General features: G+C 43.1%; 1 protein-coding gene across 1 annotated transcript in view; it reads right to left on the reverse strand.

Moving 5' to 3' along the window:
• SLAIN2 (SLAIN family member 2) overlaps positions 1-23709 on the reverse strand; it is a 443253-nt gene that overhangs the window by 43627 nt on the left and 375917 nt on the right. The window contains exon 6 of the mRNA XM_086962676.1: positions 13889-14026. Within this exon, the coding sequence (XP_086818802.1) occupies positions 13889-14026 (138 nt within the window). The remainder of the gene's footprint in view (positions 1-13888; positions 14027-23709) is intronic.

Raw genomic sequence — 23709 nt, forward strand, 5'->3', positions numbered from 1 at the left:
GAGTAGTGAGTGCAGAGTGCAGAGTAGTGAGTGCAGAGTAGTGAGTGCAGAGTAGTGAGTGCAGAGTAGTGAGTGCAGAGTAGTGAGTGCAGAGTAGTGAGTGCAGAGTAGTGAGTGCAGAGTGCAGAGTAGTGAGTGCAGAGTAGTGAGTGCAGAGTGCAGAGTAGTGAGTGCAGAGTAGTGAGTGCTGAGTAGTGAGTGCAGAGTAGTGAGTAGTGAGTGCAGAATAGTGAGTAGTGAGTGCAGAGTAGTGAGTGCAGAGTAGTGAGTGCAGAGTAGTGAGTGCAGAGTAGTGAGTGCAGAGTAGTGAGTGCAGAGTAGTGAGTGCAGAGTAGTGAGTGCAGAGTGCAGAGTAGTGAGTGCAGAGTAGTGAGTGCAGAGTAGTGAGTGCAGAGTAGTGAGTAGTGAGTGCAGAGTAGTGAGTGCAGAGTAGTGAGTGGTGGGTAGTGAGTGCAGAGTAGTGAGTAGTGAGTGCAGAGTAGTGAGTAGTGAGTGCAGAGTAGTGAGTAGTGAGTGCAGAGTAGTGAGTGCAGAGTAGTGAGTGCAGAGTAGTGAGTGCAGAGTAGTGAGTGCAGAGTAGTGAGTGCAGAGTAGTGAGTGCAGAGTAGTGAGTAGTGAGTGCAGAGTAGTGAGTAGTGAGTGCAGAGTAGTGAGTAGTGAGTGCAGAGTAGTGAGTAGTGAGTGCAGAGTAGTGAGTAGTGAGTGCAGAGTAGTGAGTGCAGAGTAGTGAGTGCAGAGTAGTGAGTGCAGAGTAGTGAGTGCAGAGTGCAGAGTAGTGAGTGCAGAGTAGTGAGTAGTGAGTGCAGAGTAGTGAGTAGTGAGTGCAGAGTAGTGAGTGCAGAGTAGTGAGTGCAGAGTAGTGAGTGCAGAGTAGTGAGTGCAGAGTGCAGAGTAGTAAGTGCAGAGTAGTGAGTAGTGAGTGCAGAGTAGTGAGTAGTGAGTGCAGAGTAGTGAGTAGTGAGTGCAGAGTAGTGAGTAGTGAGTGCAGAGTAGTGAGTGCAGAGTAGTGAGTGCAGAGTAGTGAGTGCAGAGTAGTGAGTAGTGAGTGCAGAGTAGTGAGTAGTGAGTGCAGAGTAGTGAGTGCAGAGTAGTGAGTGCAGAGTAGTGAGTGCAGAGAAGTGAGTGCAGAGTAGTGAGTGCAGAGTAGTGAGTGCAGAGTAGTGAGTGCAGAGTGCAGAGTAGTGAGTGCAGAGTAGTGAGTGCAGAGTAGTGAGTGCAGAGTAGTGAGTAGTGAGTGCAGAGTGCAGAGTAGTGAGTGCAGAGTAGTGAGTGCAGAGTAGTGAGTGCAGAGTAGTGAGTGCAGAGTAGTGAGTGCAGAGTAGTGAGTGCAGAGTAGTGAGTGCAGAGTAGTGAGTGCAGAGTAGTGAGTAGTGAGTGCAGAGTAGTGAGTGCAGAGTAGTGAGTGGTGGGTAGTGAGTGCAGAGTAGTGAGTAGTGAGTGCAGAGTAGTGAGTAGTGAGTGCAGAGTAGTGAGTAGTGAGTGCAGAGTAGTGAGTGCAGAGTAGTGAGTGTGAGTAGTGAGTGCAGAGTAGTGAGTGCAGAGTAGTGAGTGCAGAGTAGTGAGTGCAGAGTAGTGAGTGCAGAGTAGTGAGTGCAGAGTGCAGAGTAGTGAGTGCAGAGTGCAGAGTAGTGAGTGCAGAGTAGTGAGTGCAGAGTAGTGAGTGCAGAGTAGTGAGTGCAGAGTAGTGAGTGCAGAGTAGTGAGTGCAGAGTAGTGAGTAGTGAGTGCAGAGTAGTGAGTGCAGAGTAGTGAGTAGTGAGTGCAGAGTAGTGAGTAGTGAGTGCAGAGTAGTGAGTGCAGAGTAGTGAGTAGTGAGTGCAGAGTAGTGAGTAGTGAGTGCAGAGTAGTGAGTGCAGAGTAGTGAGTGCAGAGTAGTGAGTGCAGAGTAGTGAGTGCAGAGTAGTGAGTGCAGAGTAGTGAGTGCAGAGTAGTGAGTGCAGAGTAGTGAGTGCAGAGTGCAGAGTAGTGAGTAGTGAGTGCAGAGTAGTGAGTGCAGAGTAGTGAGTGCAGAGTAGTGAGTGCAGAGTAGTGAGTGCAGAGTAGTGAGTAGTGAGTGCAGAGTAGTGAGTGCAGAGTAGTGAGTGCAGAGTAGTGAGTGCAGAGTAGTGAGTGCAGAGTGCAGAGTAGTGAGTGCAGAGTGAGTGTGCAGAATGCAGAATAGTGAGTGCAGAGTGCAGAGTAGTGAGTAGTGAGTGCAGAGTAGTGAGTGCAGAGTAGTGAGTGCAGAGTAGTGAGTGTGAGTAGTGAGTGCAGAGTAGTGAGTGCAGAGTATTGAGTGCAGAGTATTGAGTGCAGAGTGTGCAAAGTGCAGAATAGTGAGTGCAGAGTAGTGAGTGCAGAGTAGTGAGTGCAGAGTGAGTGTGCAGAATGCAGAATAGTGAGTGCAGAGTGCAGAGTAGTGAGTGCAGAGTAGTGAGTAGTGAGTGCAGAGTAGTGAGTGCAGAGTAGTGAGTGCAGAGTAGTGAGTGCAGAGTAGTGAGTGCAGAGTAGTGAGTGCAGAGTAGTGAGTGCAGAGTAGTGAGTGCAGAGTAGTGAGTGCAGAGTAGTGAGTGTGCAGAGCAGTGAGTGTGCAGAGCAGTGAGTGCAGGTGCAGAGTGGTGTGTGCTGTTGAGTGCAGAGTGCTGTGTATTGGCAATGTAAATGACAATGCCATTTATTTATGATTTAAAGAAAAAAAAAAGAAATGTCATGAGCAATGCCAATTGCTCTACCTTTAATGATGCCGAGACCATTGCATTGCAAATGCCTGTTCTGTTTGCAGGGGAATCAATCAGCAATGTAAGGCCCATGCACCACGCATCTCTGTGGCAGCAAGCTGGTAGGGTTGCCCCCCTGGCACAGGTTACACTTTCCCCCATGCAGCAATTCAGAGCTGCAGCCCACCTACACTGGCGGAACCACATTACTGTGACACACTAGAACGTGACCAGCCGGTCGCAACACTATCCCCCTGTGACCTGCGTCAGCCCACCGTCATTTTCCCCCACATGAGCTAAACTCTTTTGGTCAAAAACTGGTTGAAAGAGAGGCAACTCCCAAGCTGAGCAGGAAACAGACTTAGGCCGTGAACTCTAAACTCTTGGAATAAGAAGTCAACAGGGAGCTAGTAACCTTAAAAAATGTAAAAGCGGCAGAGCCCGATAGCCGTCCGGCAGAACTTTATTAAAAACTATTAGGGCCTCGGATTTCGGAATTTAAAACCCTGTTTAACTCAATTTATATAGAAGGTAAGGTGATTCCTCCCTTGTGGAATACAGCAACCATACTAACAATTCTGAAGCCAAACAAAGAACCAAAAAGGCCACAGCCTTACAGGCCAATCTCCTTTAGAGTTTTATTTGATTTGATTTAGTTCTCTTACAAGAACAACAAATTTATACACGATACAAATTCAATTTTTGCTAAAAAAAAATTATCACATTAATATAATTTTAAAAAAGACTTTAAAAAGTTGTACAGGTTAATACACACAAATTCATTGGGTGGAGCATTGGAGAGGGAGATCAACATCTGGACTGAGATTATATTACATTTTGTTTTGATCGGGGTAATGTATCTGTTCCTAGCTGCTACCACGATCTCGTTTGGACATACAAACAGAACATGTTCTAGGTCTTGCATCCCACCCTTGCATAAGTCACAGTGATTCGTCTCTCCTTGATTTGATGACCACTTAAAAGTGTATGATTTCAGCGGTAATATTGCTAGCCGTATTTGAAGTATAGCTCGCCTTACTCCATGATTTAGATTAAAAAAGATATACGGGTGCGTTTTTTTAAAAAGTATTGTGTCCGCTAACTGTTTGTACATTGAAAGCCTGGAGCAGTGTTGAATATCCAATTCCATGCTTAGCCTTAGTGTTAAGTGCTTCAAGCAGAGTTTTAGCTGGGCTGGTGTCCAAGATATTAACATTTCTAGAGAGACTGATGATAATTTAAAAGCATTACTTAAGTTTTTTCCAAATATATACTTTCGATAGTCTTGGTCCAGTGTCTCTATTTTTAAAAGTGCTCTAAGTGTTCCTGGATCTGCGTGAGCCAGATTATATGCCCATCTAATTATGTTTATGATCCCTCTGGCATAGGAACTAACTAACGATAGTTCTAGCCTGAGGGCTTGAACCGGGACTGCTTGCGGCATCCTGATTAACTTCCGCAGGATTTTCCCTTCTTTGACATCTATTTGAGATCATTCTTTTGTTGGGATATGTTCTATTGCAAATGATAAGACTGCAGGAATTTTCGCACTACAAACCTGGAGTATGGAGGAGAATTGTCTTCGACCAGTGGATGAGTAAAGTCTTTGGAGAGCACCTGTATGGGCATCTGCTTTATGTCCCATTTTTTGCAAATGAGGCTGGTTGAGCAGTCTGAGTAAATGTTCTCCCAAGATATATATATTCTTTTACGATTTCCAATGGATTACCTCCTAGTAACCAGTTATATTTGCAATAAGTCTTCTTTCCTGTAAATGGTAGAATTTTTGTTTTAGTGGTATTTGGGAAGCAGGGGAGCCGTGTTCGAGTCTCTGCACCAACGCTCAAGATCCTATGATTTCGGGCAAATCACTTACTCTTCCTGTGCATAACAAAAAAATGAACGCGTCACTATAACGAAACTGGTGCTCATGTAAAGCGCTCTGATACCCGATGTCTCGGGTCTAGATCACGCTATATAAAACTCTCTAAAAAAAAGTGTTCAATAGGGTCAACTGGGCCTACCTGTGTAAAGTCCTTGGGAAGTTTTAACGAAAACATAAGACGTCATCTGCGAGGGTGCTAATTGATGGATTATTATCAGAGGCCTTTGATATTACTAGAGGGACTAGGCAGGGCTGTCCCCTCCCACCATTATTTGACCTCTATATAGAGTCTTTTGCTCAGCCGATCAGAGTAGATGACACCATTTGAAGATTTTGGGCTGACGGTGAAGTTGGCATTATACGCTTATATATACGAATCATCAGTCACTCAGTTCCACAATTGGAAGAGCACACCAAACATTTTGGGAACCTCTTTGGGTATCTCACGAATCAAGATAAGATGGGGGTAATGACTTGGAGAGTTAAGGAAATAATTAAAAACCAGAAGGAGCAGATGCGCTTTGGGAGTCTACATAACAGGATTTGGATCTCCCTAGGAAGAATCTGGAGAAAATCAGTGTTGAGTTGGAAAAGATAATTAAAGAAAAGGGATAATTTACAGCTTATGTTTTAGGGTCAATTTAGTCGAAGATATGGTCCTCCTGAAATTGACTTTCCTGTTCAATACTGTTCCCTTAACATTTTGCAATGCCCAAACTGACAAGATACAAGGCAAAGTGATTAGATTTATCTGTGTGTACAAGGGGGTCAGGCTGTCATGGAACAAACTGTGAAGGGAGTAAATGGGGGTGGTGGGGGCACCCTGCTGGACTTTCAGATATAGTCCTATGCATTCCAATTTAAAAACTGCATAATGTTAGCTAATGGAACCAGATAACTCACCAATAGGGAGACTATATGTGGCAACGTTGAGCAATCTAAGACAAATATTTTTTTGAATAAGTTGGGGAATCTTAAATATTTTAAGAAAGTGAGACTGAAAACCTTAGTAGCAGCCATAAAAGTGTGGGTCTATTTACAGAAAGTCTTCAACTCTGCCTTATTATTCACATCTGTCACCAATCTGGGTCTCACGGGGAACACATGGCTGTTTGATAGACTTAGTTGAGGAAACAGTTGCACTCTTTTTTCTTTTTTGTAAAGAATACTTTGTTTCTGAAGGAGTGAAAAAGGTTTGGTGCTGAATATTATCACTTCTTGTCCTTGAGGTGACTCACAACAGAGAGGGTACCAAAGAAGACCACCTGCAAATAGTGCTTCAGATAAAGAAAGTGCACCATCTACCTCAAATATAGAAAATACGGAAACAGCGCCTTTTTTAGGAAGAGGCCGTGATACAATCGTCGAACCAGGAGGGCAGAGCGCAAAGGAAAGGAACCTACCAATAGACAATTCGACCAGAAGCCAAAAAACTTAGTGATTAATATTTCCAAAACTGAGTTATCTTCATTCCAAATACAAACTTTATTGCAAGGCATGTCATACGTGTCGACTTACGAGTCAAACGAACTAGAATCACAAATGTATCTATTCAAGTTCATGAAAACCTTAAGACTAAAGCATTTCTTTAGGAATGTAGTAGACCCTAAACCTAGAGAAGATCAAGGAACCCTTATGGGTCTTAAACTTAAAAGTACATTAATGGCACCTCTGAGCCACGAGGTTCTCGACACATTTGAAACTATGGTACAGAGAGAAGTACATGAGATATTCAACATCAAAGAAAAGCGGAAAACTAATTTAACTATTCAACAACGGAATGCTATTTCACAAATAGCGGTGAATGACAACATCAAGTGCTGCAAGGTGGACAAAGGGGGCGCCCTGGTAATTTTAGACACCAATTTCTTTAACGAAAATGTGGAAACACATGTTACTGACAACTCTCTGTACATGAAATTGAATTCTACAGGGATGTGGACCCACGCCCAAGACATATTGTTTGGGATCAAGGGCAACAAGTTTTGATGTGTATTTTGTCCTTGGGACAAGTGGGCCCAACCCCTTGCAGCACAAACCCTTTGGCTGCCAGTTTGCAGTACCACATTATGGATCAGGGAAGGGCACGGTCTGCAGTTAAGGTAATGTTTGTGTCCATGTGTTAATGCTGTTCAAACTTGTATTTATGGTTCATTAATACAAAGATTTTCTTATTAGGGTAAGCACTCTTAGAAAATGTTGTAAGGTCATACTCCACTACTCACAATCGTTCCAGTGTAAAAATGTGTACACGTTTTTGAAAGTTTAGCAATATGATGCTATGTATAATGCTCTCTGATTTGATGCACATATTTGCAGAACCTTAAAAGCAAGATTGATGATTCTTTGCTTTCAAAATAAAATGTTCAAGCATGAAAAAAAACATTTTGCTAAACTATTGTAAAGTTGTAGGTACGATTTCTTTGAAGCATCATTTAGTAACGTGTCGATGCATGCTAGTATGTCCCAAAAAATATTCGTAATACAAAATCAATGTAAACAGTTTTATTAAGATTATGGGAAACATAAAAATAAACAAGCACTGGCAAAGTCAGTAGGTCTGAAATTGGTGGTAAGCCTTTTGTTTTTGCCACGGTGTGTCTTGTTTTGGCATGGATTTTGTAAAACCTTATTGGTGTGGGAGCTGCCGCCCCCACCCCTATTATAACAAAACATTGGCAAAAGCAAAAACTGTTTTTGGTCTCAAAAAGCACACATTGCTACAGTAGTTCCTGGCACCGAACAAAACTACTTTGGGTGCCGATACGCTCCTTGTGAAAGAGCTGAATACTGTCACTCACAGTGAAGCCAGCCAATAGACAGAGCGGGCAGAGAATTTGTAATAAACACAAAAGGTCATGGGGTTAATGCCAGACCTAATTAGGGGCCCACAAATCTTAAAAGTGCACCCATGGTACCCATGGTATATGTCCTTGCATTGAGTGCAGATTTATGGCTTTCGTGAATTAACAAGAATTTTCAGAGGTAGGCCAAGAAATAGCACTCATGAAAAATATTTGTTAACTGCATTGTAGCATGAGCAAATATGCATGTGTAGATTTGCTCATGCGAAAAATATCTTGATTGTTTGCATGTTCACTTTTCCTTGAACTACTTTATTCCCAGCCCTGGAAGAAGTTTAACGTCTGCCATTGTCAGCAGTAAATTTCTAACCTTTCTCAGAATGTGAAAAGATTAGAGAATAGCTGGTGAAAACCCTTAAAACATGCAAGTTAGTAGGTTTGCCTAGACTCAAAAGGGCATTCTAACTCTGGAACTTCGGCTTACCACTACCTTTAAACCCAGTATGTAGCTCTGCGAAAACGTGGCAAAATAAGGGAATTGCTTGTATTCAAACACTATGAACCCTGGCATAATCAGATAGGCTATATCAGAGCTCTTATATAATGAGATTGCTGCCATATATTTTCACCGCATTACATGGAACAAAAGGGACAAGTGGATTTTGTTACAGGACAAGTAGATTTAAGAAGCAACTTGCCCTATGGACAAGTAGATATTTTATTAAATTCCACACACTTGTAACCCAACCAAAGAGTTCAGCAGAGTACTGAATACCATTATCCATCAAGCAGTAACCATGGGAACTATTACTGAACGGGATAAAAATACCTACTTAAAGAGAATCAAAGCACACCTTATCTATATATGGTTCCAAAAATCCATAAAAATCTGGAAAAACCACTTTTAGACCTATCGTAAGCACAGGGAACCCTATACACAAACCTATATGGAAATACATAGATCAGCACCTGCAACCAAGCATTCAAAAAATGACAACATATTTACAAGACACAACGGATTTTCTCAAAAAAATTCAAGAGATTAACTTTGACAATTACACTCAACTCATTTTATGCACCATTGACGTGAACTCTCTGTACACCTCAATCCCACATCATTTGGGACTACCAACCATGGAATCTTTCCTAGTCAACAGTAACAAAAACACAGATCTACATGTGTTCTTGATGGAACTCATGCAATTTACATTCTATCACAGCTATTTTACATGGAAGGGAAGATATTACACTCAACTATCTGGAGTTGCCATGGGCAACTGTGCAGCTGCAGCATACACGAACCTCTTTATGCACCACTTTGAGTTGTAACACATTTTATCCGAAACACTTGGAAAGACAATTTAGTAACATACTTTAGATATAGAGGCGATATCGTCCTCAACGGGAAAGGGGGAGAAACAGATCTACTCCAGTCTGAGTCACCTTAACACCATTGTGTCTAAATTTTCCACCAAGAGTACCAAAATCAAAAACACTATTCTCAAGTACTGGCCATTACTGCAGGCAGAAAGTGATTTTAAGGAAATATTACAACCCTCACCAATTTTTGCCTACCTACGCACAAAAAATTTGAAGCAACTACTCAATGAAAAATCTAATATACCAAACCAAACATACAGGGGCACAGCCCCATGCCATAATTGTGGAAATTGCAACAGCATTATTAAAGGCACCACATTGACACATCCAACTCAAGGGACCCCTGTTAAATTAAAAGTCAACGCGACATGCAACACGAGCAACGTGATATACCGGCTCAAATGCCCATGTGGTTTGCTCTATGTGGGCAAAACAGAAAGTAAAATTAAAATTCGTCTGACAGAGCACACAAAAGTAATATACGGACCAAGAACCTCAAATCATCCGTGGCCACTCACTTTTCAGAGATGAATGATAATATCAGCCTACTACGGTATATACGGTATTAGAACAGATCACAGAGTGTGAAGGAAAAGACAATAAGAAATTCTTGCTCCAGCGAGAAATATATTGGATACACAGACTGAACTCACTGCACCTAAAAGGGTTAAATGAAAGACTGGAATTTAGCTGTTTTTTGTGACTGCGATACTGACTTTAGCACTTCAGAACTTTATTTCTACATTTTTATAACAGTTTCATTTGATATTCATTCACTGTTTATTATTTTTTTTTTGCCATCCTTGGTATTTGCTGCATTTAAAATCCCATGGTCATTACATACATAGAGCCTGCCTTCTTAGTTTTTGCATCTTTGCAGGTCTATTTAATCTGTGCACGTCTTTTCACCACGCACGTCATTTTTTTAGCCGCTGTGCGTTGAGCGCCTGAATCTCAAGCGCCCGCACAGAGCCGAATGTTTACTTTCCCTGGCGACCTAGGTCGCCTAAGCAATGTTTATTAGTCTCTCTTCACTGTTGTTCACTAACGCTAATTCACTTCCTGATACCAACCATGTTTAGGTCCGGGGCATGTTAGGTTCTTTATTCACGAAGAGGACCGAACATAGAGTTTCTCTCCACCACCCTTACAGATACGAGATATTAAGACCCACAATTTTAAAGTACTGACTCCTACTAGTTGGTACTCATTCACCGGCGCCTTGCCGCTAATATATCATACACCTCGTTTAGTCACTTTGGCATTTCTTTAACTTCACGCGCACATTATAGTCATCTTCTATCGGCGTATGCATAATCCATCTGGTTGATTGTACTTGCATTAGAGTTTAACTTCAAGCGCACTATTCAGGTAGCATCTGTCTCAGGCACTTTATGCTCCCCTCAGAGCATTGCACTTAGTTAACCGTAAAGCATTGTCACCGAGCTCCTTTTCTTATTGTTTCCCGCTACTCTTTAAAACATCCCTTTTCTCCCATTCAGTTTCACATTTCACCGTAACTCTTTTTTGACCGTTTCCCTTTATGTTCTCTCACGATATTCTTGCACGTTCAGACAACTAATCTTCGGGCATGCTCATGTCTACTATTGCGCACCTGGTGGCGTTTAGAACACCGCTTCGGTTTCACATTTTCACCATAACTCTTGACCGTTTCTTTTGAAGTTTTCTTGCGCATTCCACAAGTTCTTGTACTTGCACATATTCCGTTTTCTCTGTAGGGATTACCCCCTGACAAAGGGCTAGTCCCGAAATGCATTGGGGCTATGTGAAATTTCTGTGAAGCAACAGTTGTTATACATATGCCTTAAAGACGTACTAGCATATACTTATGATATGAAAAAGATTACGACGAAGTAAAAAAACTGATATTTCATGAGTTAAATATTAGTTGAATGAATTCATCTTGAAATTCATTTAACATGTGGATCTATTGATAAAGCGAATCGCTCGCTTGGGAGTGCTTTGGATTTGGCTCTTCCCGAGTGAAGGACACTTTCAGTTTTTTCTGTTTGATAGACTTACTCAGTCACCCTTTGAGACGGGCAGCATTTAATTACTGGGGATTGGGGGGGGAAGGAGGGGGTATTTTAAAGAAGGATCAGACATTAAGGCCGGATCAACAATGTCATCAAGGACAAATGGAGAATTGTCAAGGTTAAGAATTTCCAAATCCGGTCTTGGTGGGCTTCACAGGAATAGACAGAGGACGGCAGCTAAAGGTACAAGGACTTGATTAGGGGCAGAAGTGAAATTATTATTATATTATTTATAGAGCTTATAAAGCGCGCTATCGCCTGGCAGGCATCCTGGCACTGAAACAACTCAAGGAGTAGGCGAGTGTACACTGTGGCGACAACTAAAATAGAGGAAATAGCCAGGTCTTAATTGCTTTTCTGAAAGGGAATAGTTCCTGAATTTAGTGGCATTATAGTACTGGGAGATGCTGGCGGCTGAGGATACCAAACGTCAAAAACTGGATAGAATCTGGGAAGACGACTTACTGGAGATTAAAGACCTAGGGCAACTGCCTTTGAAAATTCTTTATGCAACTTTAAAATCTGCTGTACCAAAGAACCACCATTATTTCACCCTCCACAGGGCTTATTGGTCCCCTCGCTAGTTGTCAAAGTTTACACTTACTGAACCAAGGTGCCTTAAGAGGGAGTTTCAACTTGCAGACAACATGCGTATGTTTGTAGATTGGCAGGTGCTCGCTGCCTGCTGGAAGGAAGTGACTTAATGACCAAAGTGGTTGGGCATCAGATACAGCTAAGCCGGCCATTGTCCTATTTGGGAGGGAGCCCGGGGAAATATTGTATAATAAATATAAGATGAAATAGATTTTTTATTTGGTGCTACTGGTTCGCAGAGAAATAGTTTGCAAATAGATAGTAACAGAGTTCCCATTTACCAGACTGGGCTCCTTACGTTAACTATATCTGACAATTAAATATCACATGCGATCCACAAAGTTTAGACAACGTTTTTGAAGATTACGTGAGATGGCAAACACATTTGTTGAGCCCAATGATTACACCTCGATTGCCGCATTAGAGGGCTGCTGTGGCAAAACAAGCAAGTTAATTTCTCTTATGCAAGAAACCATGCGATGAGAAACTGATGTTGGAATGAGGACAAAAAAAACACCAAAACATAACTTGGAACTGGCTTCCACTTGTATACAGTCACAGCAAACAAGGGATGTTGGAATACCAGTCTACATTTTCAGAACCAGTTTGAGTCCTCTCTTCAGGCTAGTCTCCAAACCATCTGTGTGTAGTGATGCTTCTTACAGCAGGGTAGCCTCCCGTTTGGACTATCAACAACAAATGGAACAAAGTGGTACAACTTCAGCACCTGGGTATCAACAGCCATGCCGAACAGTGACTGGGAAGTGACAAAATGTAGACATTGCATAAAGAGTCCCTTTCACTTTAAACAGAGACTGCAATTCCACCCTTGCCCCCCTGCATCTACCAAATGGCAGTGCTGCAGGAAGACTTATCAGAAGCCCCGTGAAGCAAAAGGACCTAATTCATTTTCTAAAGGAGCCTAGTTTCCTCCTGTCTACAACTTCAGCATCTAGGTATTCTCCCTCCACAGGTCCCCACGCTCTGGTCCACATGCACATAATGCATGTGCCACACAGGCCACATACATAAAACACACAATATACACGTGGGATGTTAGCACTAGGATCATGGATAGTACACAGAAGTGGAAAGTTACATGGGGGGGTGATGAGGGGGGGGGGGTGTAGATCTCTACTCCAGAGACATAAAAATAACAACTAATGTACGAAACAGGGTATGCTGCCACCACCGCTCTATATGCCATGACCGGTAAAGTAATCTACTGTCCGCAAGTTGAGGGCACAGTCGGTGGGCACTTCATGATCACAGGACAAGCCCAAGACCTCACTCAAGTCAAGGACAGGTCGAGGTTTCTGTGCACACAGTAGATTATTGTGAGTCTACCAACAAAATAAAAAACAGGACAGCAGATACTTTTAGTCGGAACCTCAGGGAAGGGGAACAATACCATTCCATGTATGCCATGCAGGAGACATTCCCGGTCAAGCATTTACCAAGAGGGACACTAGTTCCTAAAGGTCCTAAATAAACAGCCGTAAGGAAAACTGTGCATCTTAATGTTTCACTGCCAATTTTGCCTTGCTTCATACCAATGCAGCTTGCTTTTCAATCCATTATTTTACGGTCTCAAAAAATGCAACCAGAATTTGAGTAGCCTGGTCAAGGAGGGCTTTGAGGTAGTACTTGGCTCTTCCAGATTGTGGGGATATTACCTGACCGTGTAAAAGTGTGAGCAAAGAGTTGGATAAACCACTCCTGAGATAAGAGCCTCAGGATATTCCTGTTTGATGTCTTCACGAAAAACTGACCACACCAGAGTAAAGAGACATCAAATAATAATGCTCCAGCCACATTTTGGTGCAAATCAATCATAATTTATCAAGCACCATGGCAGATACTGAGCCAATTTAGAAAAACTTTTCAAGCAAAGCTCAGCTGAACAACCGAACTAACCAGCATTTGCAAACCCAATTGATTCGGACTTGGCAAGCATGCAATGTTTTGTAATAATTAGTTGAAGATTAAACGTAACAAAAAGTGGAAATACACACACACACACACACCCACCCACACACACACACATATATATATATATACATATGCACACACACATTTTTGTGTGTGCGTTACCTGTTGTGAGCCACAATAAAGCTGTTTAAAAAGTGAACCTGAGCGTTCTGGAGCTTGTTTGTATTTGGAAGCAGGCCTGTTGAGGATGGATATATATATATATATGCATTGTCGTTATGATTTTGGGAAATCTAATTGGCAAAACAACTAGGGCTGTCTCTAGGCCAGCCTTAAGAAAGGGAACTGGAAATTATCGGCAGCAAAGCAGTCATTAGAGATCTTTTCCAGCCATGTTAAAATTCCAGGTTAACATTTTAGTTAAGATACTGCAGAGGTCTCAGAAAAATGCACAGTGTGTGGAATGTAGACATTTTACAATAAAGTCTAAAACTTTAAATAAATTGACCACTTCAAAATAATAAGCTTACAAATAACGTACTGGCTGAGACTTGAGGTCGAGGTACTCCTCCGTTTGGCACTTGCAGATTTGAGTCACAACTTCTGCTGTTTTTCACAGGCTCAGCTGCTTGGATACCAGACGTCCTTGATAAGTTTGGAAGACTACGCCTTAGCTTTTCTGAATAAGTAAACAAAGCGGATTGTAATATATTTCCATAACAATGATAAACATTCCAATGCTCCATTTGAATGCAGACATTTGTATTTTAATAATTAGAATAAAATATTATAGCGCTTTCGTTTTTTTTTGTTAAATTGAAAGATGTTTAGTCGCATAGAAAGACTAACACAAGGAAAGATCATTGTTGCTCTGGCTATAAGCTGCACCTTATAAATTCCAGAAATAAAAAGGAAAGAAGTTACTTACCATAACTAAAGTTATCCAGTATTGGAATTGTTCATATATTCACATGCTTGAATCATTCTGGTTGTCGAGCTTCGAGTCCCATGGCGGAAATAGTTTGCAGAGCAATATTAATAATACACAGAAATGCTTCAACATGATCACAACAGCAGCCCATTCCCATAATAAAAAAAGATACACCAGCCAATCAGAGCAAAGTACAGTCTTTACCCCTCCCCACCAGTCTGCCATAGTTCAAGAATTTGTAGTACAAGTATTAGCATGATTTTGTTTGTATACAGGTGTGCCTGAGTTGGAGAAGAGGGTGGGTCGCATGTGAAACTAAGAAAAATACCAATGCTGAACAACTTCAGTTACAGGTAAGTAACTTTTTTTTCTCCAAAACGGAATCTTTCATATATTCACATGCTTGAATCAGGACAGCAAGCTGAAAGTACAAACTTAGTATTGTTTAGCGAATGGAGGGTAACAAAGTCTAAACAAGCATACCTCATCGAAATAGATGTTGTAGAACCGATTCACCAGCTGCTGGACCTCTTGTACTGTTGAGTCTAGACTAGGGGTCTCCAACCTTTTCTGTAAGAAGAGCTATTTATGCTCAATGAAATCATCCTGTGCTACTATTATTACTAGTGTTATAATAATGAACAGATCAGACAAGATGACATTGGTGGGCATCCTATGGAGGATTACCCGTAGTGGTCATCTCAGCGCAAGGTTGCCAGCAGTGATCACTTCCATGCATCAGGTAGGGTTGCCAGAAGCAATGTAAAAATCAATTTGGTATGTTGTGTTGTTACATGAGTTATAAACAGCACTGATTCTTCTAGCTGATGTTGGGGCTAAAAGTAGGGCAATCCCCCCCACCTCCCCCCCCCTCCCTCCTCCCCCCCCAGAAGAGATTCTTTGCTCTACTGGTTCGAAAAGAGTTTTCCTCAGTTGAGATAACATTTAGCTGCATGAGAGGAGAGAATGTCCTATTGGCGGGAAGATGGTTGTTTCCTTATTCTACTTCTGACCGTAAAGTGTGTATATCATTCATTTAATTTGGCAATCAAGCAATTTTTGATCATAACATTACGGTGTTTGAATTAGCTTAATCTTGACAACTGCTCCAACGATCTTTGTGGCTTGTGGTGACCCCTTCCACTTGATTTCTTAGGTTTACATACATAGGACTTATCAAGGTTCGAGGAATTTAATTCTTTTTATTTAAACTGATGACAAGATAAAATGTTAAATCTCACATTTCTTTCAGAACTATAGGAAAATTGCTAGCAATGATGAGGCCATGTTAACTTTTGGATTAGGTTCTCGACCACTGTTCTTATTGGGGTCTATAGATGGACACTCACAAATACGGGATGTGGACTTCCATACGGTTGGGCGACAGATATATTTTACATTTTGGTATGTCTAACCTTTGTCTCTTTACGGTGGCAATTCCCTTTCTTTTAGATTGTAAGGAGTTAGATATTTTTAATTTCAGCCAGTGTTTTCCTTGGTTATAAGTTATATATACATCTATCTTTGCACTCCATCTTTACGGAGGCAGCGGAATCAGAAACATTAAGCAAGATTGGACCATTTAGACTGATGAACTCTTATGAAGTTTAGTGGAACTTATATTCATTAGTTTCGAGAAATTACGTTGATAACAGGTTAGTGGCTATAAGTTGACCTTCACTCTGTTGGCCACCATAGGCCCGTTTCTTGTCCTTTAACTTGGTTTATATACATTAATATTTACTTTTTGTATGTACTTCTTAGGTTTCAGTCCTTCCCAACTTTATTTGGCCTAGTGTCCAGAAGTATATGATTCTCATGTTTTTACAATGGAATAAAAATAGATAACTAATTTTCTCTCTGCATCCTCTTATGGCGCCGAATGTAAAAACAACAACAAAATATTTTGTGAAATCTTTCTGCTCACATGGTGAAGGTTCACTGTAGAGACTATCTTCAATTTTCCATACTTGAAGAGACTTTGGTAAGCAGCACTGCAGGAGGGTATTACACATGACTCCTGCCTTGAGCTTTTACCTATCATAACCATCGACTCATCTTGGTGAAAGGTCGTTTAAGGGTTTGGATTTTCTCTCACTACTAACAAAAGTTGAGATGCGGTGGAAGTCATTGTATCACTGTTTGGATGTACATGGGAGCTAATGTGCACTATATTAAAATACAAACATCCACAATATACTATCTGATAATGTTTATTTGTGTTTCCCTATTTTTGCATCACTACATCAGCCTTGAAAAAGTCCAATATTGGAGGAAACGTTCCAGCTTAATCATCTGTAATTTGCCATTACTGGACTAACTGTATTGAATGTAAAAAAAAAAAAAAAATTACCACTGCATATGAACTCTGGACTTTTGATTTAGAAAGGAATGCATAAGGACCACAATTATTCAATATAAATACTGTATTTGTATTCACTAGAGTGCCATCTTACAAATGGACTTGCCCATAGCTACAATCGCTCCATTTTTATTTTTTTAATACAAGTTGATCTGTAACTTTTGCAGGTGCACGCCCCAACCCTCTAGTTAGGAGTTTTGTTATAAAAAATGGGCTTTGTCCTAGAGAAAGGACAGTTCGACTGCTCTAAAGTCACCAGGTTGGAGCCTTTTTCATCTGACAGTTTACCTGTATCTGATCATCAAACGAACCAGCTTTCTGCAACCACTGCTTATCCAATACCTCCTACAATGGACTGATGTGAAGGCAGTAGTGTGGGATCATTAAGATAAATACAGAGCTCACCAATTACGAGGTTTGGAACGTTGTTACTATGCACAAATAGAATAAAACGTTCAGAGCCATTGATGCAGGCTGACATCATCCCTAAAAAGGATGTGAAAATTGGCACAGTGGTAGTTTTTCTTCTTTTTGGAGGTGTTTAGCCACTACTTTCAGGAGGGATACACTCTTTTCCTTAGATGGGAATTACTCAAAATGGGGTCTTTAGTTGGTGGAGGTATGCACCCTGTCCAAATAGGGAGCCACACTCTAGTCAGGATAAGTGTAGTGCACACCAAAGGTTATCTGCGCTCACCCTCTCGTGGCTTGGCACAGAGCAGTCAGGCTAAACTAAAGAGGCAATGTGCAAAGTAAAAAAAGAAAACACACACACACACACACTTAGAAAACAGTCAGCCAATATTTACTGGAGTAAAACAAGAACAACACGACAAAAAGCCAACATAAACACTTCAAGATATGAGTTTTTCAAGATTAGCCATGTATTTGTAGGCATTTGTATGTATACATCGGCATTGCCATGGCCAATTTCATGCATGGATTAAGATCTATGGGAATGTGTATACACAAATCATGCCTTGTGCTTCACAGTTGAGGTTTGTATATTGTAGTCAGACAGTTGATTTCAGACAACTGGTGTTTTTTTCATTTCTAGATCCCCCCGACAAAGGGCTCTTGTTATAGCCCGAAATGCATTGGGATGTAGCTTTCAGCCAGACTTAAGAATGTGAAGACCAGCTTTCAAGCGTGAACGACTGTATCAAGAATCAGGTATAAGAAATACATTTGACTGGATTCACCCTGTGGTTTCCAGTACTGTATAATATATGTGATTCTTTCAGTTTGGGCTTGTTTCATTAATGTTTTGATTATGTGTTAAACCCAAAGTCAGAGGAAACTTGCCCTTCAGTAGCCAGCTCACGTATGAAATCTGTAACTTGCTAATTAGGTGCCAAACCTTGACAGGCAAGCAGGTATGAAAAGAAAGACAAGATGTGGTCACCCACTTCCAATGTGAATTAAAGGTTCACCCAAAGTTTAAAACAAACCAAAAAAATATATATTCATCCATTGATATTCTTTTGCAGGAACATCCAATCTGGCGGCGTGTTTAAACAAACACCGGTTCACTCCGCAGGTCAGTTCCTCTTTTTTATTATCAGCATAGACCGCTTAACAATTAACATTTCATAGTCCTAAGTTATAATCAAGACCTACGCGTTTCGGCGTTCTGCCTTCTACTGGGTCTATATATCCTACTGCTTAATGGCGGTCTCCAGTAGGTAGTTCTAGTTAGGATCTAGTTTCCATAGAAAAAGCGTTTTTCCTTTTGCCAAAATCTTTGGCGCTGTTTGACGAACCTTCGTGAAATTTTCAAAACTGATGGCCCACTCCTGTCTTGAAAGTTTCAGGGTGAATCGTTAGGTGGGGGCCAAGAAAAAAGGAAGTCCCAAAACGCGTTTTCTCTACATTAATTTCCATAGGAAACTTTTGTCGCAGCCACAGCCCGAACTGCTGAACGGAATTACAACACATTTGGCAGAATGGTAGCTCTTATGCTAGAGTGCATTCTTGGCTTAAAACTGTGTAAATCCGTTCAGTAGTTACTGAGAATTTCATATTGAAAAACTTAAGCTTGACTCTGATTGGCTGCCAACACTTCAAACCAGGAAGTGTTGGCAGCCATCTTGTGACGCAGTTGATCCGAGTCACAAGACCGAGTACAGGGACCCCGAAAGCCCAAAAATGCATTTTGTTTTTACATTTTCTTTTAAACAAAGTGCGGTCTCCTGCACTTTGTTTTCTTGAAGCCCTCGGGTGTGCCAGGTCCCAAGGGCAATGATGAATTATAATACGGGGCCCGCGGGGTCCCTGCAGCCCCGGAGACTGCCACCTCCCCAGGAATTTAAACTTGATGGGAGGAGCATTAGATGGCCATGGGGACCGCCCACCCCCAGGACATTGCAGTTTGCTATGGCAGGGCGTGAACACCGCTCCTGCCCCGCCATAGCAAACATCTGGCTTGCTTTCATGGAAAACAAAAAGAAAATGGTATGCAGTTCCTAATGGGATGAAGGTATAGTGACTAATGTAGGGACCAGACTAATGTTCAATGATCACGAAAAGGGGAAGGTGAATTCCTCCTTTCGGATATAATGCCCTCACACACCCAGCCCGTTAGGTGTGTGCTCCTTGTCGCTACGGCGGTGCAATTCCCAAAGGGGACCCTCGATGGGGGCTCTTAGGCGGAGATCTTTTTATTCTTGCCGTTGGATGAGTGCATGTATGGGGCCCTAAGGTGCAACAGTGTAGTGTGTGTGCAGAAGGTGGGTTAAAACAGGGGATGGTGGTCAGGGCCACTAATTTAATATTCCTCCCTCCTACCTTGGTTAAAAAAGTGATGGCGACCAACCACAGTAATGCGGTGGGTGGTTGCACTTACGTGGTCTAAGTGGTCAACATGTTTCTTGCCTAACAGTCCCAAGGAATGGGATCAAGCAGCACTTCAGGACCAAAAAAGGGAAAGCATAAATTGATTAACTACACTGGTTACTGGTTCTGAGGTGCATTGACATATTTTACCAGTCCTTGGAGCACCATGAGCGTTGGGCGTCCCTCGGTGCAGGAGTCAATCTAGGGCATAACATAGAAAAACAGTCACTAATACAGGGAAGTCGTCCCATGCAAGCTAGGTCATTGCAATCAAGTGGATATCTAAAAGATGTGCATATGTCGGGAGTTATTGCACTGGGACCGTGTTTAATATTATAGACCCCATAGAGGGTGACTCAAGTCGTAAATGTAACTTGGTGACTAGGAATAAGTGTATGGTATTGAATATAAAAATTAAAAATTATGTGCAACAGAAATCGAACAATCATAGCAGATGCTGGTGGACAATCTCACAGCCAAAGATAGGAAGTGCTGATGATCGTGAGGCCAAAGACAAGCCACTCACCTAAAGAAGTAACACTAATGACCGCATCGGTCAGAGGCAGCAGAAGAGCACGTTAAAGTAGGGTGTCGTTTCCTGAAGCAGGTAAAGAGAGCAGGAAACAATGAGCATAAGTACATGAGTAACACAAGGTTCGTTGCAGGACCTCTAGAGCCCCCCGTGTGGAGCCCCGGCGTGAGTCAAGAGGGTGTGGAGTGAACTGCAGCGAGGGCGGGCCACGTGGTGGATTTGATTAAGAGCCGTAGTTATAAGGCCTGCGGCTATCGCGCCCCCCCCCGGCCGGTCTCTTCCCTACATAGTGGCAACACACCAGTGGTGAAACTTAGCAGGAGCACTCTAACTCCCCGTGGAAGGTATCTCAGGAGAGACGCGGGGTCTACGGCTAGGAGCCGAATATGAACGTTGGCGCATCTTACCTCGGTCATGGGTGTCTGAATAAATGTAGTCCATACTCACAGAATCACGCGCTCTGTTTGGTGGAGGACCTACCCCGTGCTGCCAGCTCTGGAAGGTGACTGCAGTCTCAGATCGAGTGCAGATAACCTCTCCGCGGCCAGACCACGTCTGGCACGTCAACGTCAGTGCGCGTTACTCAGGAGACTGGAGCGCAACTAACTGACGTGTGGAAGGTGCGGTGGCCATATTGGAATGAGTTGTGATCGGTGCTAGCTGGGCACACCATCTTGTCAAGTGGTCTCTGTAGCAGGTCCCATAATCGTACTAGGTGGGATTACGAAATGGAAGGACCGTACCAAAGAGAGACCCTGGTAATGCAACTAACGAATGGTGAGCTTCAGTTCAGAGTTAAAAAAAATTATTTGCCGGCCTCATTATCATGGTAGTATGCGGGTATGAAGCCTATTGCTAGATCGTCAACAGCAGAATTAAAAAGCCACCTAAGGTTGTAATTACACAGTGTGTGTTTCAGCTTCAGTAACTAGAGCAAACTGGTGGTTGTGGTGGCCAGTGTTGTCAAGGTGTTAAGTACAAGTAGTCAGGGGTTATGAATCAACGAGGGCAGTCAATGTTAAGAGTTGCCAGTGATTTAGGTTTGATATCAGAGGAGCAGTGGGATTAGTATTGTGACCACCTTACGAACTGAGGGAGATCCATGGAATGCACTTGTTGAGACCACTTTTCTCCAAGTCAAGGCAGTGTACCCAACGCTGCTCGATATTAAAGAGTGCAGAAGGGGAGATTGTGGCATGCGCTACCAAAATGACCCACCTCAAGGAGTCAGGGGTATGGTTGCTGGTCAAAAAATGAGTGTAGAGTTTAGTGGTAGTCTTGACACCTGATGTTGCTCTTATGTTCTGTTATCCGGGTTTTCACCGGTCTGGTTGTCATTCCCACATACATCAGGTCACAGGGACAGCGCAGCAGGTAGACCCAGTTGGGGGTGTTGCAGTTAGTGTGTTTTCTCAGTTGCCAAGAGAAGTGATTGGCAAAGGTCAATTCCTTAGTCTGTTATTTAGGGGACAGACAGAGCATGAGCCGCAAGGGAAGTGGCCCATCACAGCTGGAAGGCCCCATAGATTGGTTTGGGTTTCTGCACGTTTAGTTCTGGGTCTGGTGTGCACCAGAAAATCCTTCAGGTTGTTTGTTCTTTTAAATGCAAACCTAGGCGCTGGTAGTGTGAGCTCGCCTGTGTTAAAGATTGCCTAGTGTTTGCGTACGATTTTTCTAATCGGGAAAACTGCTCTTGCTTCCATGACGCGAAGCAGTATTGCTTTTGAGCAAAGGGAGCTGCATGTCAGCAGCTCCCTTTGCTCAAAAGCAATGCTGGCTGCTGCAGGAGGCGGGGAGCCGGCAGGGACTGCGGGGGCATTCCAATGTGAGGCCACGCCCCGGGGATGGGGTCCTGGGGCCAAAAATGGCACGGGAGGAGGGCCGTTGGCCGCCCCTTCCTTTAAAAAATAAATCAAAAAAGAATAGCCAAGCCCCGGGGGATGGGGTTCCTGGGGAGACAGCGGCCTAGGGAGGGGGGCCCCCTCCCCTTTAAAAACAAAAAACCCAAAGGCCTTATCCCAGGGGATGGGGTAATCGGCTTCAAAAGGATGGCTGCACGGCCCCCTCCCTTTTCAACCTTTTTTTAAAAAATGGCTCAGACTCCAGGGGGTGAGTTTCCCGGGCCTCAAAGGGTCAAAGGAAGGGGGGCAACACAGCCCCCTTCTTAAAATAAAAAAAAAGAAAGAAACGGGCAACTTACCAGAGGCCCCACCCCCTCTCTGACTACACTGCAAACGAGCCTCCTGGGTTTCGGGATTAAGTCCCCTTCACTGCTGATGGTCCTTAGGGGCCAACTAGCCTACCAGGTACCTCCAGTAAGCCCCACACAGTGGCATTGCTGAGAGGTGGTCTGAGGCCAGACCCCTTTTTACAACACTCTGCAAACACGCCTCTTGGCGCACTTCTGGTGGGGCGATGAGGTCCCCTTGTGTCCTGAGGACCTCAGGACTAAAGTGGACTTCATCCGCCAAGCAGCAGTGTGCCAGGAGGCGCGTTTGCAGAGTAGTATTGGCAAAAAGGGGGCGGGGCCTCTGACCACTTTCAGCAATCCAGCTGTTTGGCGCTTCCTAGAGGTAACAAGAAGGCTAGTTGACCCCTAAGGACCCCCAGCACCAAAGGGGACTTCAAAGCCCAACCCAAGAGCGCGCCAGGATGGTGGGAAAAGGAGGTGTGGCCTGCTATGCCATGCAATCCTGCAGTGTGGGACTTACTGGTGGTAATAGGAGGGGTAGTTGGCCCCCATGGATGTCCTTGGGGGCCAACTTCCCCTCCTGTTACCTCCAGTAAGTCCAACACAGAAGGATTGCTAAGAGGTCTTCTGAGGCCACGCCCCCTATCTCCACCAGTCTGCAAATGCGCCTCCTGGCACACTACTGGTTGGGGATGAAGTTCACTCTAATGCGGAGGGACTTTGGGGGCCAAGAAGCCCTCCTGGTACCTCCAGTGAGCTAGGCAGCGGAATTCCTGAACGTTGGTCGGAGGCCCAGCGCCTTTTCTCCACCACTCTGCAAACGCAATACTAGTTAAAGAAGCATTTACAATGCAATAGGTCTCGCATTTGTGAAAGTTAGGGCTATTGGCCTTGTAAATGTAAAAGTTTACTAATGTTGTTTGGAGTTGAGTGGATGTACGTTGTGTGTAGTGGAATTATGTGATATGTTGTGCAGTGAAATTATGTGGATAGAAAGTATGTAGTATTTAGTGTTGCAAATGCTACTTACCAGTATGCATCTGTTCTTGGCATGTAGGGCTGCTGACATTCATATCTGTGCATAGATCGCCGCCTAGTGTTGGGTCCAGATGATTGCACATTGTTGTCCTGGAAGAGTCTTCGAAGTATCACGAGATAGGTGGCTCCTCCCCTGGACTACAGTGCGCATGGGCATCGACTCCATCCCCAGATTGTTTTTAGCCATTGTGGCTGAGATGGAGTGAACTTTGTGAGTGATGACCATGGCATGAAATGCATGTAAACACTGCAGCTGCTACAGGCGCCGGGGAGGAGGGCGGGCGATATGAATGTCAGCAGCCCTACATGCCAAGAACAGATGCATACTGGTAAGTAGCATTTGCAGTTCGAGGCATGTGGGCTGCTGAATTCATATCTTTGCATAGAATACATAGCAGTCCCTCCATTAGCGGCGGCCGCCCGTGCCAGCTGCAGCAGTTTGGAAAAGTGTCTTGAGAACAGCCTGCCCTACA

This window comes from Lissotriton vulgaris, chromosome 3_1 (genome assembly GCF_964263255.1).
Source record: "Lissotriton vulgaris chromosome 3_1, aLisVul1.2, whole genome shotgun sequence".
In the NCBI taxonomy this organism is placed as follows: Eukaryota; Metazoa; Chordata; class Amphibia; order Caudata; family Salamandridae; genus Lissotriton; species Lissotriton vulgaris.